The 14,872-nt window shown below is 38.7% G+C and overlaps 1 protein-coding gene and 1 long non-coding RNA gene across 2 annotated transcripts in view; both read left to right on the top strand.

The window, feature by feature from the left end:
- The window catches only part of SLC10A7 (solute carrier family 10 member 7), a 137,881-nt gene extending 131,140 nt beyond the window's left edge, over window positions 1-6,741 (top strand). Inside the window, exons 11-12 of the mRNA XM_021549314.2 lie at window positions 788-933; window positions 4,162-6,741. Of these exons, the coding sequence (XP_021404989.2) occupies window positions 788-933; window positions 4,162-4,206 (191 nt within the window). The 3' untranslated portion in view covers window positions 4,207-6,741. The remainder of the gene's footprint in view (window positions 1-787; window positions 934-4,161) is intronic.
- Window positions 6,742-9,375: 2,634 nt separating this feature from the next.
- On the top strand, window positions 9,376-10,227 carry LOC144246231 (uncharacterized). The gene is made up of 3 exons (XR_013339896.1): window positions 9,376-9,406; window positions 9,870-9,957; window positions 10,212-10,227. It is a non-coding gene; the product is annotated as an uncharacterized LOC144246231 (long non-coding RNA).
- The last annotated feature ends 4,645 nt before the right edge of the window (window positions 10,228-14,872 follow it).

The raw sequence follows: 14,872 nt of genomic DNA, 5'->3' as shown, positions 1-14,872 counted from the left end.
TACATATCACATCATCAAGCAGGAAGATCGTGCATGGAGGTGTCTGATAGAATTAGCTCTGCTGAGCGCAAGTTCCAGCTCTTGGCAAAAATTGCCCATCTCTAGGTCTTAGCACTCACTTCTTGCAGCATCTAGCAACTTCTGTACTCCAGCTGCTGCTTATTTCTTTTGTGGGCAGGATCACTTCATACTGCTCACCCAGCTGACTAAACCTTTTCTGTCTCATAGGCCAGCCAAAGCAGGGAAGGCTCTCATTTGGATGCTCACCAACTGGAGGGAATGCACAAGCAAAACATGACCCTCCTCCAGTGGAGAACAGACCAAAGAAAAGTTGCAAAGATTACAAGCAGGAGTTAGGCAGGTTGGATGGAGAATAATCATGCAAATACAGAACAGCCCAGTGAGAGGAAGTAGTAAAGAAGCAGTACAGAACTATGGTCAGCAACTGAACAGCCGTGCTATAGCAGAATGTATTGTATATCAAGTCTTCAGCAGCAGTTTTTATTTACTGCAATATTTGCATAATTAGAAAAGATCTTTTATGGCATTCCCTACTCCACCCTTTCTGCCACAGAACTTTCTCTGCCATGTATTTTTTGTATTAGTGTTCTTGCTCATTTGGGTTGGATTTTGAATATATAAAACATTTCAGTTCATTTTGGGATTTTTTGGGATTTCTTTTTTTTTTTTAATTATTGTTAAATGTCAGTGCAACATAAAATGTTTTGCTTTTATCTGGAGCTCAAAGTCTGAGGTGAGAGTCTGTGTCCTGTTTTTCTGCCTGCAGGGATTCCCATGCTGAAGATAGTATTTGCAGGTTATGAACACCTGTCCTTAATTTCTGTCCCTTTGCTCATCTATCATCCTGCTCAGATCCTTCTTGGCAGTCTGTTGGTACCAACGATAAAATCCTGGATGGTTTCTAGGCAAAAGGTAAGGATTGCTGGATTTGATTTATAATGGCAAGTTTACTGTGAGGGAAAAATACCTAAACACATGTCCTAAACTCCTGGGGTTCCTTCTGTGGTTGGGATTTTTCTATTTCCTTGCTTCCTCTATAATAGTGATAATCACAGCAGTATCAAAAGTGCAGAACTTTATCCCACTTGAAAAGGGGATTGAAAAGACTGGAAAAGTTTAAAGCATGAAGTTAGACCTCTACAGTTAATTCAAGTTACAAATTCATTCAAATTATGAATTCAGAATATCCCCCATAAGAATGTCTCCATCCATTAGCTGACTAATAATCACAGCTTTGGAGCTCCTTTATGGAGAAGTGACAAAGATATGTTGGCTGGCATGGGATCTGGGGAAATGAGGTAAAATAAGGACACTTTCTGAACTGGATTGAAGCAGGATGAAAACTTCTTTTCCCCTTCCCTCCAACACTTCTGTCACCATTTACAGTAGCAAGAAGTCTACAGCAGTCTGGGTTATCCCATTTCATGCCAAAATTAAGGCATGATAACTTGTAGGATTATAGACTATAACCTAGAGGATTTGGGATCAACATCACTGATTCAAACTATGCTTATTTCAGTATAAATTGAAGGTATTGACATCTGACAGCCATTCTGTGATCTATGTGAAATGATTGCAGTGGTTTTAGTCAGGTTCTCAGAATAACCACCCTGCAAAAAGCTAGTCCACGAAGTCGAATTTAATGCTGTCTTTTAATGTTCTGAGATAATAAAAGATCAAGAAGCTGCAGCAACTGAAGCAACCTTTGGCAGCCCAGCTCCATCAGCACCCTGCATTCTCTACTTAGCAGTGGAGAAATTTTATTGCTAACACTCATATTTCCAATTTTCAGCAAAACCCCAGTGGCTGTCATTTTACAGCTTCACACCACTAAAGTAACCTCGCTATCTTGAATGCTAAAATTCCTCAAATCAGTTATTTTCATGTGTTATCTGAACTGTAAAAATCAGGGGAACTCTCAGTTTTCAGAAACTGTGTTCAGAAATCAGACCTGATTAATATATACTGGTCTGAGTATCTGAAAATGAAAATCTGAAAATCCATGGGCAATTATCCATCAGTCTGAAAATCATGTTTTTTCTTTTAATCAGAAATTATCAGGAGACTTTACAGGTGGTATAAAGAAAATTCCATGCTATTCCTGTAAAAGACAGCCTAAAGTTTATGCTGCTTGTGACAGAACAATCCCTGCAATGGTGACTTCTCTTCATCATCTCAGGAGTGGGGCTGGAGCTCATCCAGACCTCCCTGATTCTCAGGGCAGTAATGGTCTTTAGGGGCTGCTGTCAACTGCTGCAAATTAAAACAGCTTTTAAACAGAGCATCAGAAAAATCAACCAGTACTGGAGAGATTTACAGTTCACCAGCACTAGTTTCTTATTCATTAAGCATCAAATAAACCTCCTGTGCTAAGCAGACTGTAATGCCACTGTAGAACCACTTTGGGGGATTGTTGTTCTGTTGCTGCAGTTTCTTCAGTTGGTCTTCTGTATTATTCACAAATGTTATTTTAATTACTCTTTGAAAAAAATCAATGAGGTTGGGTCTGGTACAGTTGCAATAAGTATAATAGAAGTGAATGTTGTGACTGGATAATGGTCTCCTGCTTTGAAAATAAACATGTCATCATCACCCTTGATGTTTATTTTCTACAAACACCTTGGCTTCATTTTGGCATCTCTCTTGCAGGGGGAGGCAGTTATCCAGTCACAGTACTCAACTGCAGTGACATTCTTACTTAATTATGATAGTACATGTGATCAGGTTGTATGAAATTGAATTTAAATATTTAGAGGTTCATCTACACTAAGGTATTTCTACTTTGTAAATATGGTAGCAGAATCTGCCAAACTACAAAGTTAAAAAATTGTTTCCCCAAACAAAGTGTGGAATGATGTCTCTCTCTCCAAAGTCTCTTGCTGAATAATATCCAAAAGACTAATCTCAAAGGGTTGGATTTAACAATTGTTAAATGCTGGTGTTTCTGAGGGGAATATATCCCATTTATTTTTAAAGGTTTAGGGGTTTTTTAAGGGTTTACATTTGTGCTGGAGTGATTTTCAAACAGTGCTTACAAGCTTTAAGTGTACAATATTAAAGGTTAATATCTACAATATGAAGCCCCATAAGGCATCTCTCAGACTGAAAATTGCTTGTTTAGCCAACCTGCTGGAAACAAGAATTCAGGCAAATGCCAGTCTGTCAGGGCTCTTCACCCAGAAGACTTCCTTCAGAAAACTAGAGGTTCCAAATTTAAGGAATTTGCTAATTTGTCTAAATTCCTCTCACCTGGGCCAATTTATCCCACCTAAGAAGTCATAGAGCTTTTTTTGCTGCTGAGCATACCAAGAGCCATTATCCTTCCCAGTGCCCATGCTGCTGTACAGCAGCAGCTGAAAACCTAATGCTTTCTGAGCCTATCACGTTTCTCTCCTTACTTAGAGAGGCTGCTTCCTGCCAAACTGGAAGCATGAGCACTGAGCTGAACCTCTGTCACACACTAAATAAATAGCTCAGCTCCCATAATTGGCCAGCCCTGTGAGGAATACAGAGCTGGACCCTGCCATCAAAAAGGAAAGGGGTTTCTTTCTTCCTCAGCAGCAATGGAGCTACAAAGATGTCAGGTGTCCCCCACCATAAGATCACCTCTGGACTGATGGACTTTGCCTATTTCATACCTTTTCTCAGAAAGGAAGGTATAAACATCAAATGTGCATGACATCCACTACTGCAGCAGTGATTATCCTCTGAGCAGGCTTTGAGCCATGTGGAAGGAAGCCAGGGACACAAAGGTGTTGGCACAAATTTTCTTCACTGTCTTTCCTTAAGTGTGTCTGAAGCTCTTCTATCTGTGCCACGAGTGGTTTGACTGGGGTCCAAATGGTCACTTTGTAAAAGGCATCTGAGACTCATCTCTGCTTCCTTCACTGGCACTGTAGTCACAGTCCTTGTGGTTCCTCTGTTAAGGCTCTCAGTGTAAGAGGAGGTTGTGATGGGCTATGGGAGACGCAAAGATCATCTCGGATCCCACAGCCTGGCAGCTGCACGCTGACTCCTCTCGCAGCCACTCAGAAGTACACACAGTGTTTCCTTGCCCTTTATAAATGAGACTCTTACCTTGCGCTGTTGCTTGTCTTTTAAGGGCATGAAAAAGTGACTGTTTTTGTTTCCTGTTCACAGGCACTGAAACTAACCAGGCAGCCCAAAGCACCCGTGAAGGTATAATTGTGGAGATGGCCTGTGTCACAGTGAATGTATATATGTACTATACTGTACACACGGACAATTGACACAGCTGGGTTTTGTGAATGTTGCTTTAGTGCATATTTTATTTTTTTATATATATCTATATATATATATATATATATATTAAAAGATACCTGTTAAGTGCCTTACAGATGCATTTTTGGCAAAAGCATTGTTTTCAGAAGCCACTTTGTTGGTTGCTGCAAGAGGTTGTACAGTATTTTGGAGTCCTTTAGTTTATTTTTCTAACAAAGTGAATGGTCATGACTGACAGCTGGTTCTTCCGTTGCCCCTGCTTTGAAGCCAGGGCGTACCAGCAGCAAGTCTCTGTTTTAAACTAGCCAAAATGACCAGGAGCCTATCCCACTGCTGGCTTACTAGCTCTTCTCTTGGGGAAGAGCTTTCTGAAGGTTTTTTTCTGAGATTGACTTGAATTTCTGTGTGACTCTGTTACACTCCCTAGTCATATGACTGTGACATGCCTTTTTCTTCTGAGTTTGTGTATACTCAGCATGGGGCCATCCAATGGATAGAAGCTGAAAAGCATGAATTATTTGCATTTGTTGACACAGTTGTCTAGACATTCCTTCAAAGTTAATGGTATCTCAAGAAAATTCTTTCAATTCCATTGTATGATATTGTGCCATTGTATATCTTAAATGCCTCATAAGCTTCTTCAAAAGAAATGGTCTGGTGTTTGGGTTATGAGTGAAGTATTTGTGTTTGCAGCTAGGAGATCTTTTTATCATTTACCCCTGAAGAACACAAATTTTTGGTATTCTTTTTTTCTTTTCCTTCCCCCTGTGCAATGCACAGAGACATGCACAGAGAATTTAGGATGCGGAAACAGAGCCTTTATTGTAGTAAGACAAGCTATGTTTTCTCTATTGCTACATTGGTAATGAATAGTAGTTTATGAGGACAAGAAAGTTGACAATTTTTTTTTTTTCTAATTAAAAGGATCCTTATAGTAACAGAAACGCTATCTTAGCTCATTTGGCAATCAATCACAATTTTTAAAAAAATAATATTACTCTTTCTAATAAACTTAGGTAAAAAAGAATACAAAATACTATTTCTAGGTGTTGAAGAGAGAGGAATGCAGGGACATATTTAAACATGCAGCTAGCACTACATCTTGTCTGAAAGATGAAGATTTCAGAAACATGCTGTAGTCCAGACTGAGGCGTGTGCCCATCTGCAAAAACTGTGCTGGCAATTGTGCATTAAAATATGAAGTAAGGAAAGGAATAGGTCAATGTGGAATCGATATAAATGCAGAGCTGCCATGTGTGTCATGGTTAACATTGCAGCTAAAGGTGTAGCTGAGTGCAAACACCTTGGAGCAAGTCTGTAGCAAATGTAGATTATCAGAGCTCTGATAAGGCTGTAAGTCTTTACACACACTGGAGATGTTCTATGTGACAACAGGCATGTGAAATTAATATCCTTTTGCCTTACTAAAAAACAAAATAATGTGCTTGGTTTACCTAGTCTGTTACTTCCATTCCTGTGAGCAACAGGAAAAAAGTAATCTGGTACCAACGCTCGGTGCTTTATCTGATGGCCACTCCCTGTTGCCATCTGTATGAGAAACTGTGGGGAGCTGACAGCATCACCCTGTTCAGAACTGGCACACCAATAAAAGGACCATGTGACAAAGTTATGGGAGGTGGCACATGATGAATTCTTTCCCTCCCTGGAAGGGGGATCAAGCTCTCCCTGCTGAGTAGGCAAGAGGGCTGAGGGACACTGTGCACTGCCCATGTCCCCAGGGCTCTGCTCTCTTCCCACTGGGCAGATCAATGCACCCCTAGATAGCACAGGCAGATCCACCAACAGACCTGCTAGGAACTGGAGAGTTCCTGGGCCAAATTCAAGGTTCCACTTCCTTAAGCATTCTAAGTGGTAACTGGTTCCATATGGGAAAAAATTCCTCCGGGTTTAAAATCCCCACTTATAACAGGGGACAGCATCCAGACTCAGGACAGTTTCTTTATGTTCTGCTTCCATAAACCTGAATTTCCAGAGAAAAAAATCCAGATATTTAATCCCAATCCCACTGAAATCAATGACTCTTTCTGTTGGTTTTGAATGGTGAGACAACAGGCCCAGAGGCAGTGTTCCCTTGTATTTTAAAATACATAGCAGGAGTTCAAGCAGACAGTAGCTGACTGCAGTTGTGTCAACGCTAAATAATCAGAACACTGCAAGTACCCTTACTGAGCTACCTCTGTGTACTGAATCTCTGCCTTTCGGTACTTCCAGCAACTTGCTTAGATTCCATTGAACACATCCTTTGTTTTTTATTTGATTTTTTTTCAACATTTAAGAATATTTCAGACTGTTTTACAATGTATTTTTGTTAGTCTTTACAAAGTCCGTGTTGATTGCTTTTGGGCAACTTAAATATTGTGTATGAGTGTTGAAGGTGTTGGTCTAAAGGGAATATCAAGCTAAACGGAAATACATATTTTAAATTCATACTTAATAAAACTGAATTGTGCACATCAATTCTGTTAAGACTGTTAAGATGTTTGTTTTATGACTTGCTATATGTCTTTAATAAACAGAATGGTTTTAAATTCAATTTTGATAAAAAGAAAACAAGATAAAATTATTTATCCTTTAGGTCACATTTTTACTTCTGTTATATGTTTTATCTTTTGTGGGTGAGCTTTTAAATTTTTTTTTTTTTTATTTTTTTTTTTTTTTAACAAAAGCCCATTAACTGTCTGGAAATACTTAACGAACTTGGGGAAAAAAAGTCCTCAGAATGCTGCTACTTGTCATCAATTGAAAATTAATTCATTGAACTTGAATAGTTTTTCAGTAAAGGATTAGAACAACTCTGAATATTTTCAACTTATTGGCTTTAAATATAACTAATATTAAACATAATCAGGCAAAACTGGTGGCAAATGAGAACTTTGGTCATGTTACAACATGAAAATTTTCTTCATGATCAACACTTTCTATTTCTGCATCTCTATAATCCCATCCAGTGATAGCAGACTTAAAAAACCCACCCAAACAATAAAACAGCACTTCAGAGGTCAGGGGAAATGTTAGCACTTTGTGTTGAATTACTGAAACATTTTATTTCCCTTTTTGTGCATTAAATTGAAAAGCTTTTGATGATTCCAGTAACTTATCAAGATAAACAATTTTTAATGTAGTTAAAATCAAAGATGTGGTTGTGTTTTTTCTTGTTGTTCCTTTAGTTAGTGTGAGCAAATTATGTGGTAGAAAGGCAGTCTCAGCAGAAGCTGTGCAGTTGTGCTTGTTCACAGAGCAGAAGGAGCTTGGTTGTATAGAGTAGTCCCCTACATTACTCTGGCAGTCAAGGAAAAAGGAGCTGTTAGTTTTATTTGTTACATTTTTTGTGGAAATATCTTGACAGCGGGAGGTTAGAAGGCAAGATGAAATATGGTCTGTCTGCAAGCACATTGATTTATGTGTGAGTGCATACGTGCATAAGAGATGAGCAGTTATACATGTAGAAATGACTAGAAAGGGCCAAGTCCCTGGGATACATTTTTTTTTTGCAAGACTGCATATGGAGAAAGAGCTACTTTTTTTTGATGTTATTCTGCCATTAAAAATGAAATTTCAGACACTGAATTGTGTTTTGTATTGAATCATAATCTCATACAGAACCCTTAAAGCAGACAATCACGGCTTTGTATTTGTAAAATGTCGACTGTTTTGCACTTAAATAGATGTTGATGCATTTGGGAATTACAACACAGTAAAGGGCTAAATCATAGTTTCTCCATTTGGTTATAATCCAAATGCATTTATATTACTATTATTATAAAGTGCTAGGAACACAGGCAGTCCCTAGCAAACACGTTAAATAGACAAGAGACTAAATTCTGCCCTTGGTTACATTTGCACATCTCCAGTGCAAGGTTGTTAAGCTGCAGAGCAGTCTCCCCAGGGAAGCTGTTTGAAGAGCCCTGCCATCGTTCTAACAAAGCTTGGGGATAATGTAGCACATGATGAGACTAAATGAAGAGTATTTTACTTTAGATTTGATGGCCTGCCCTTTCCAGCATCTTACAAACCAAATATCTTTTTTCCTATTTCCATGAGGTAGCCCCAGTCTCCCAGACCAGCATCCTGTCAGAACAATGTCAGGGGAGGAATGAGGGATGTGGTCTCCTCTTTGCCATATTCTTGCTTCAACCACACCATTGCTTGTGATCATTAGACTGCGGCTTCTATGAGGAGGTATTTTGACTTAAATTCTTCCAAACTAACATGTCCTGTTCCTGTAAAATTCTCATTCAACAGAGAACACCCTGAGGGATGGTAAGGAATCTTCTGGAGTTGCATGGACAAGCTGTGAAGGACTAGAGAAAGCAATGCTGGGAAATGCAGGTTGGAGGCATTGCTCCAGGCAAGTCTGCTTTGTGCTGGCATCTAAAGCTGCAGCAGAGGTCATGAAAGCAGCCTTGGGATTGTTCCTCTTGCCAGAAAGGTAGAGAGTGAGATCTTCAGTGAGAAGTGAAATTAAATTTATTAGTGATTAAAAGGACAAGAGAGATGTGTTGGAAACAATGAATGCCAATGAGGCCTCTCTGCTGCTCCCCTAAGCAAATTGCAGTCTCGGTGGAGCATCAGTCCCCCAAATTGCAGTAATCAAGTCTGGAGCTGATGGGAGCATGAGTCACCACTTAATTTTCTCATCAGTGGAGGCCAAGTTTTAAAAATATTTTTAGATGCATTTCCACAGAGATTTCTGCCAGCCAGTGACCTATAGAGTGGCAAGAAAATGAGCAATAGCTGCTGCTGAATCAGGTTTTGCTCCCTGCCACCTACCCTTCTGATCATAGTCAGGGGCAGGGAGAGCAGGTAAATCAAAGGATTTTGGAATTATTATGCAGAAAAGAGTCCTGCTGAGCTGATAAGAACACCTGGATTTGTTAAGTAACAAAATAACCAGTGAATTCTTAGGCTGCCTGGTAGGTTCAGATGAACTTTATGTTGCTAGCCCCAGCCAGAAGCAGGTGTGAGATCAGGATCTGATTGTGATCCACGCTCCGAGGGACAGCCCAGCAGCTGCAGCCCATGGAAGAGGCTGTGCATCTCCTAAGGATCCCACACTTGTACATCTCATCTGCTTTTTGCCTGTGTTCAAAGCTGCCACCTGGCACAACCATTTGTCACCCAGGTAAGAAAAAGGAAAAAAGCTTCTGGGTGGCATCCTGTGTGGGAGGGCTATATCTAGTGTAATAGTCACAAAATCAAAGACTTGCAGATGTTGGCATGCTGGTGCTGGTTCATCTCTGTAAGAGAAAATTTACTATTCATGGTCAGTTTTCTTATTAAACAATTCCAACTTCTCAGGCAAATTAGCTGCCTGGAAAGGGAAGAAAATGGAAAGGAAAGACAATTGAAGGAAAGAATGAAATTGAAGGAGAGACAATTTCATTGATAGGATTAAAAAATTATAGAGGTCATGTGAGAACTGGCATTCTGCCAGGAGAAATGCAGGAAATAAAATTTGAGAGTCCTGTGACAATAATTGGGTATGAAATACTATTGACAAAAGTTTTTGTAGTTCTGTGCTCCCTCTGTTTCTTAGGATTGTGACTGCAGTCCGTCCCTGTTTCTATTCTTTCTCTGCTGCACAGTCCATACCCAAGATGTCACAAAATTGCTGTATTTCCCAGTATCTTCCCTGTGTAGTTTTGCCACTTCTTGTCAACACTGCTTGATGAAGTAAGTGATAAAATATCTTTTTCCTTTTTTTTCTCAATTTTAGCTTCTCCCAGTTAGCTGTCCCTAACTGAACCTGGTGTCATCATCAAGATGATGCTCTCATCTGTTCTCCAAGCTCTCTTAGAGTCCCTGTCATGTAGCCAATAAACCAGGGCAGCTTTCCAAGATGATGCTTGGGGAAGTAGAACTCAGCTTTTTGTGCTGACACTGAACAACTTAACCCATGCAAATTACAGTTCTTGTGTTCTTTGTAGGGACTCGCAGCTCCCGTGGACGGGAAAACCCACATGATGCAGACCTGAAGCTCACTGCTGGATCCATTAGAGTCACTGTCAGTCCTTTGGGAAATCCCAAACTGCTGCTGACATATTTTGCCAAGTTCTCCAGCAAATTCTTTCTTTTTCTGTTTAATAATATTGATTCAAATTAGGGAGAACCTCTTTTTTTCTTTCTAAAAATTACCAAAAAAAAAGCCTTCTTGTATCTATTTTAGGTCTCTGTTTGCCTGAAAAATTAACTGTAATTTCTCAGAAGTGGCTCAGGACTACTATATTTGCCTCACACATTCATTCTGCCCCTTCCCCAAAACATACAGTCTTTTGAATACCTCACAGCAAGTTGCATAAAGCCCTTCTTTAGAAAAGAGCTACAACATCTATTTATCTGGTCCAATTCTCTAATAAATAAAATATATCCCAGAGGCATAATAGTGTGCTAAAAATAAGAGTATGACACAATTTGAGCCAGCTAATCTGGTAACTCTGTTTGCTGCAGCTCACGGAGTGTTAATGTGAGAAGCCTGTATCTTTCCAGCCCGGCTGGCTGTGAGCATCACAGCATGGATCTCTCCCAGAACCAGAGCCAAATCCCACAGTACTGTGCCATCCTGTGCTCACAAACTTCCTCCCTCTGGCCCCTCCAGGTGTAAAAACATAGGGGAATTGTGATATGTGAGATTTTGTGTGAGTCAGGGAGCAGAACAGAAGCGCCGCAGTCAGCAGAGCCCGACTTGTGTCATGTTTGCGATCAGGTAACGCCTGTTTGTGACACAAAACCTCTCTTATTATAAAAGGCATATAGAGTTATATATAGCTGCACTGTCACATATCAATGTCCCAAATAATCTCATGTTAATTATCTATCAGGGCGATATCAAAAAACCCAACAAAATTCAAATCTTGCTAGTATCAGTTTTTCAGATGATTTTTGGTGGGTTTTTTTTGTTTTGTTTTAAAGAAAGGTGCACAGTATGTGAGGAAAAACTCCTCCATGTGTATCATTATGTATATTAAATCTCTATCCTCTATGTTCCATAATTTGATCACGTATTTTTAGGAATATATTTTGCTTATCTAGCTCTATGCTTTCAACAGCAAACTCCCTCTGCTAACTCATCTTGTTTGAATTTTTATATTTCAATTGAATAAGAACCTTGAATTTTGGTATATGCATAAATATGCTACAGTATATGGCAAGCAGCAGCTTGCTATGTTTAAAAAATAAATTTAGTGAGAAGTTTCAGTATTTTTTATTACTAGTGAAAATAAAATGTAGTCTGTTAAGATGGCACAGTGATATTCTTTGAATAGATGCTACTTTGAATGTGGTTTTTTCCCCAGAAGCCTCAGTTTAGGAGCTTATTTTCTTAGTAACAAAATATTTGCTCTGAACAATCCCAGAAGCATAATACATTAGTAGAAAGAAAAGAGTATTTATAGCCAGTAATTTAGCTGTTATAAATTATGACTGTAAAGAAAGAGAAAAGGGTTCCTTTTTAAAACTTGCTGCCAGATTCTGGTACAGCAATGCTGAGTAAGTTATGTTCTTCTGATGAACAGTCAAGTCTTGAGTAGTTTCATTTAAGCATTTTATTAAGTTTTTTCTCAAACTCATCTTTTTTGTTCTGTTTTGAGTAGACTTCCATCTGAATAAAACTCTCAGTGACGTTTTATCCTACATTAAATTCCCACTGACAAAGAGATGAGAATTATTATTGATTTTCTCCAGAAAGATCTAATAGGCTTTGCCAAATAAATCATGCATATTCTAAGTGCGCTATTCATCTCTTCTACTGATTATTGCTTAAAAGCCATGATAGTTGTCCTTTAAAAATCAAAAGTCAAATCCATCCTTTGACTTGAAGTGAAAAATTTGGACTGGTGGTTGTTCTGGGCCTTATTATTGTTTGGTTTTTTGCAGTTTGGAAAATGAGAGGGTTGGCAGGCATGGATTCTTGGTAAGTGTGGATTCTTTCTAGGGAACTTGACCACTCCTACTTGACTGCAGGTGACTGGTTTATGTTAATGAGTAGCTCAGTTATTTACCCCTCCCCAGTATTATGGAACACCTCAAGTCTCCTGAGAAGCCAGAGCTGACAGTGGAGTTGATAATCTTCAACTTGGACACCCTTTGTGTCTGTGCGTCCTGTCTGTGTGTCAGGCATGGCCCAGTACCCTGACCAAGTCCCGAAATATTCCAGCATCTTCCACTGTTTCAGTTCCCTCTCTTCTGGAAGTTGTAGATCCTTTGTGCTTGTCTTATCTTTCAAGAATAAATTGTAGGAAATCAGTAAGTTTACTTAATTAGCTATTTGTTGATTTGAGTTTATTTGGTGCAGTCACTGGTGCTTCTGCAGCACACATTCCACCATCTCTTTGATTTTTTCCTAATTAATGGAAGAATCTGATCACCCACTTCCAACTAGTTTTTAAGTACCCTTGATAATTTTTGTTCTTGTTGTTTGGGAATTGATTTCAAGTTGAGACATGTCTCAACTAATTGCAGACATAATACCACAAAACTGTATGAATTAACAAATACTGTTATCTACCCTAGATACCAGTGTTTGTGCCCACACAAAGAGAATGCTGCTACAGGCTGAAATTAGAAGACAGAAACAATTTTGTTTATCCAAAGTCTGTATTTCTCTATTAAATTTCAAATCACCATGGGACATATATCCCATTCAAAATATAAATCTATTCAGCATCTACACCAAAAAGAGAATTTTCTATATGACCCTTTTGCCAGCAGAAGTTGTGGTTCTAGCTGATATTACTCAATCAACATGGTACGAGATTTCTCCAAATGTGTTGACTGCCGTGTCCACCTTGAAGGGAAAAACAACCAAAAAACAACCAAAAACAAAACAAAACAACAACAAAAACAAACACACACACACACACACAAACACAAAAAAAAAAAAAAAAAAAAAAAAGCAAACCACCACCAAACCCCCAAAAAACCCCGCAACCCAAAACCAACCAAACAAAAAAATCCCTCAAAACAACAACAACAACAAAAAAAAAACGTCCTTTTGTCACTATAGGACACGAGAAAGCACAACATGAGCCACTGCGATGGCAAGGTAAAAAGGAAGAAGGTTTATTTCTTGACTCCAACTTTTATACTTTTCCAAAAGTGACAGTGGATTGGAGAGTGAATGGGCCACCTCTCCAAAGACATTGGACAAACCACCAGTACATCAACTTCTTCTACCCCCACGAAGGAATGCAAAACAGTATGTTGTTTATAGAAAATGTGTGGGAAAGTTTTCTAACAGAATGTAAACTCAGAAGTCTTTAGAAAATCTTAAGAATCAGGGCAACATTGTTTTAATTTCTCCTGTTTGTCACTAAAATGATGCATTATAAATTTGCCAAGTCTTGCAAACCAGCACAATTTTGTATTCTGGGCACACTATTAATTTTCACAGGAAAATATGTGTTTAGCATCACTAGGTCTGCTCAAACATTGAATGCAGTTATTTTTCAATATTCTCCATACATGAAATTTAGCTACCTTGTTTTATCAAAAAATCCAGCTCTACTGGCAAACAAACCAACTTTTTAAAAAAGCTGGAAGAAGAAAAGGGGAAGAAAGATACCCATGTATGACCTCTGGTGGTTTTAAGATTTACTTAGGATATTGTACCTTCATCAATGATTAAATGACTCTCCCTTTTCAAATGTATTGAGCCCTCATTTTTATGTGGATGCATATTACTACACCAGAAATTCAACCTCTCACTGAGAAAAAGGGTGATTATAAGAACAGGAAAACAACTCAAATAATTAAAACCAGTGCAAATGTAAACCTTTTGCTAACTCCTTGAAAGATATTGACAATCTGAAGAAGTGTAAACACATGGGCCTACATTTCCCAAAATCAGAAATTATGACAGATGCTCAACTGGCACTGACACATGAGGTAACCATCACTCTGGGAGGACAGGTACTCTCTGAAAACTGGGCACTTTTAATAAGATTGAAAAGAAAGCGCTCAAACACTGAGGTGTCCAAAAATTTAATTTGGTTTGTAAATACAGATTATGACATTTTTTCAAGTTTCTCATTTTTTCTTGTTTGTGTGTGTCTTTTCCTTGCTCTTTCTGAAAATAGAAAAAGGGGTAGAAAGCACTATATAACTAGAATAATATGTGTACATACACATATTGACTGTATACATCTGTATCAATCAGCAGGTTAATATTTAGATACCATTTTGATTGCATATTTTCTTTTTGTTTGCTTAAGGATCTTCAGGAGTTTTTCACAATATATGGGCTGACATGGAAAGCAAAGCTGGATTTTATCAGATATATCTCAATGCTTCTTAATACCAGTGCTTTCATCAGTTTTTTCTCTATGCCTTGTTCTTTGTAGGCAGCACTTAGCACTTCAGAGTCCTTCAGAGAGAGTGCTGACTGGCTGAGAAGTTGCCCTGGAGAGCAGGGACATGGGTATTTTCCATTCTAGATACATAGGCCAAAATACCACACATACATGACCAAGCTGACTTTTACTTAGGTACTACATGCTAGGAAAAGTCAGTCATATTGTCATATTTTAAAGAATGAAAGCAAAATTGTCCACCTTGCTGACAAATGGACCTGTGCTTTCCTGTGTGCCAGGGG

Source organism: Lonchura striata, chromosome 4 (genome assembly GCF_046129695.1).
Source record: "Lonchura striata isolate bLonStr1 chromosome 4, bLonStr1.mat, whole genome shotgun sequence".
Lineage (NCBI taxonomy): Eukaryota > Metazoa > Chordata > Aves > Passeriformes > Estrildidae > Lonchura > Lonchura striata.
Note: the sequence above shows the minus strand (reverse complement) of the source record. Positions and strands in the feature narration are given on the sequence as shown.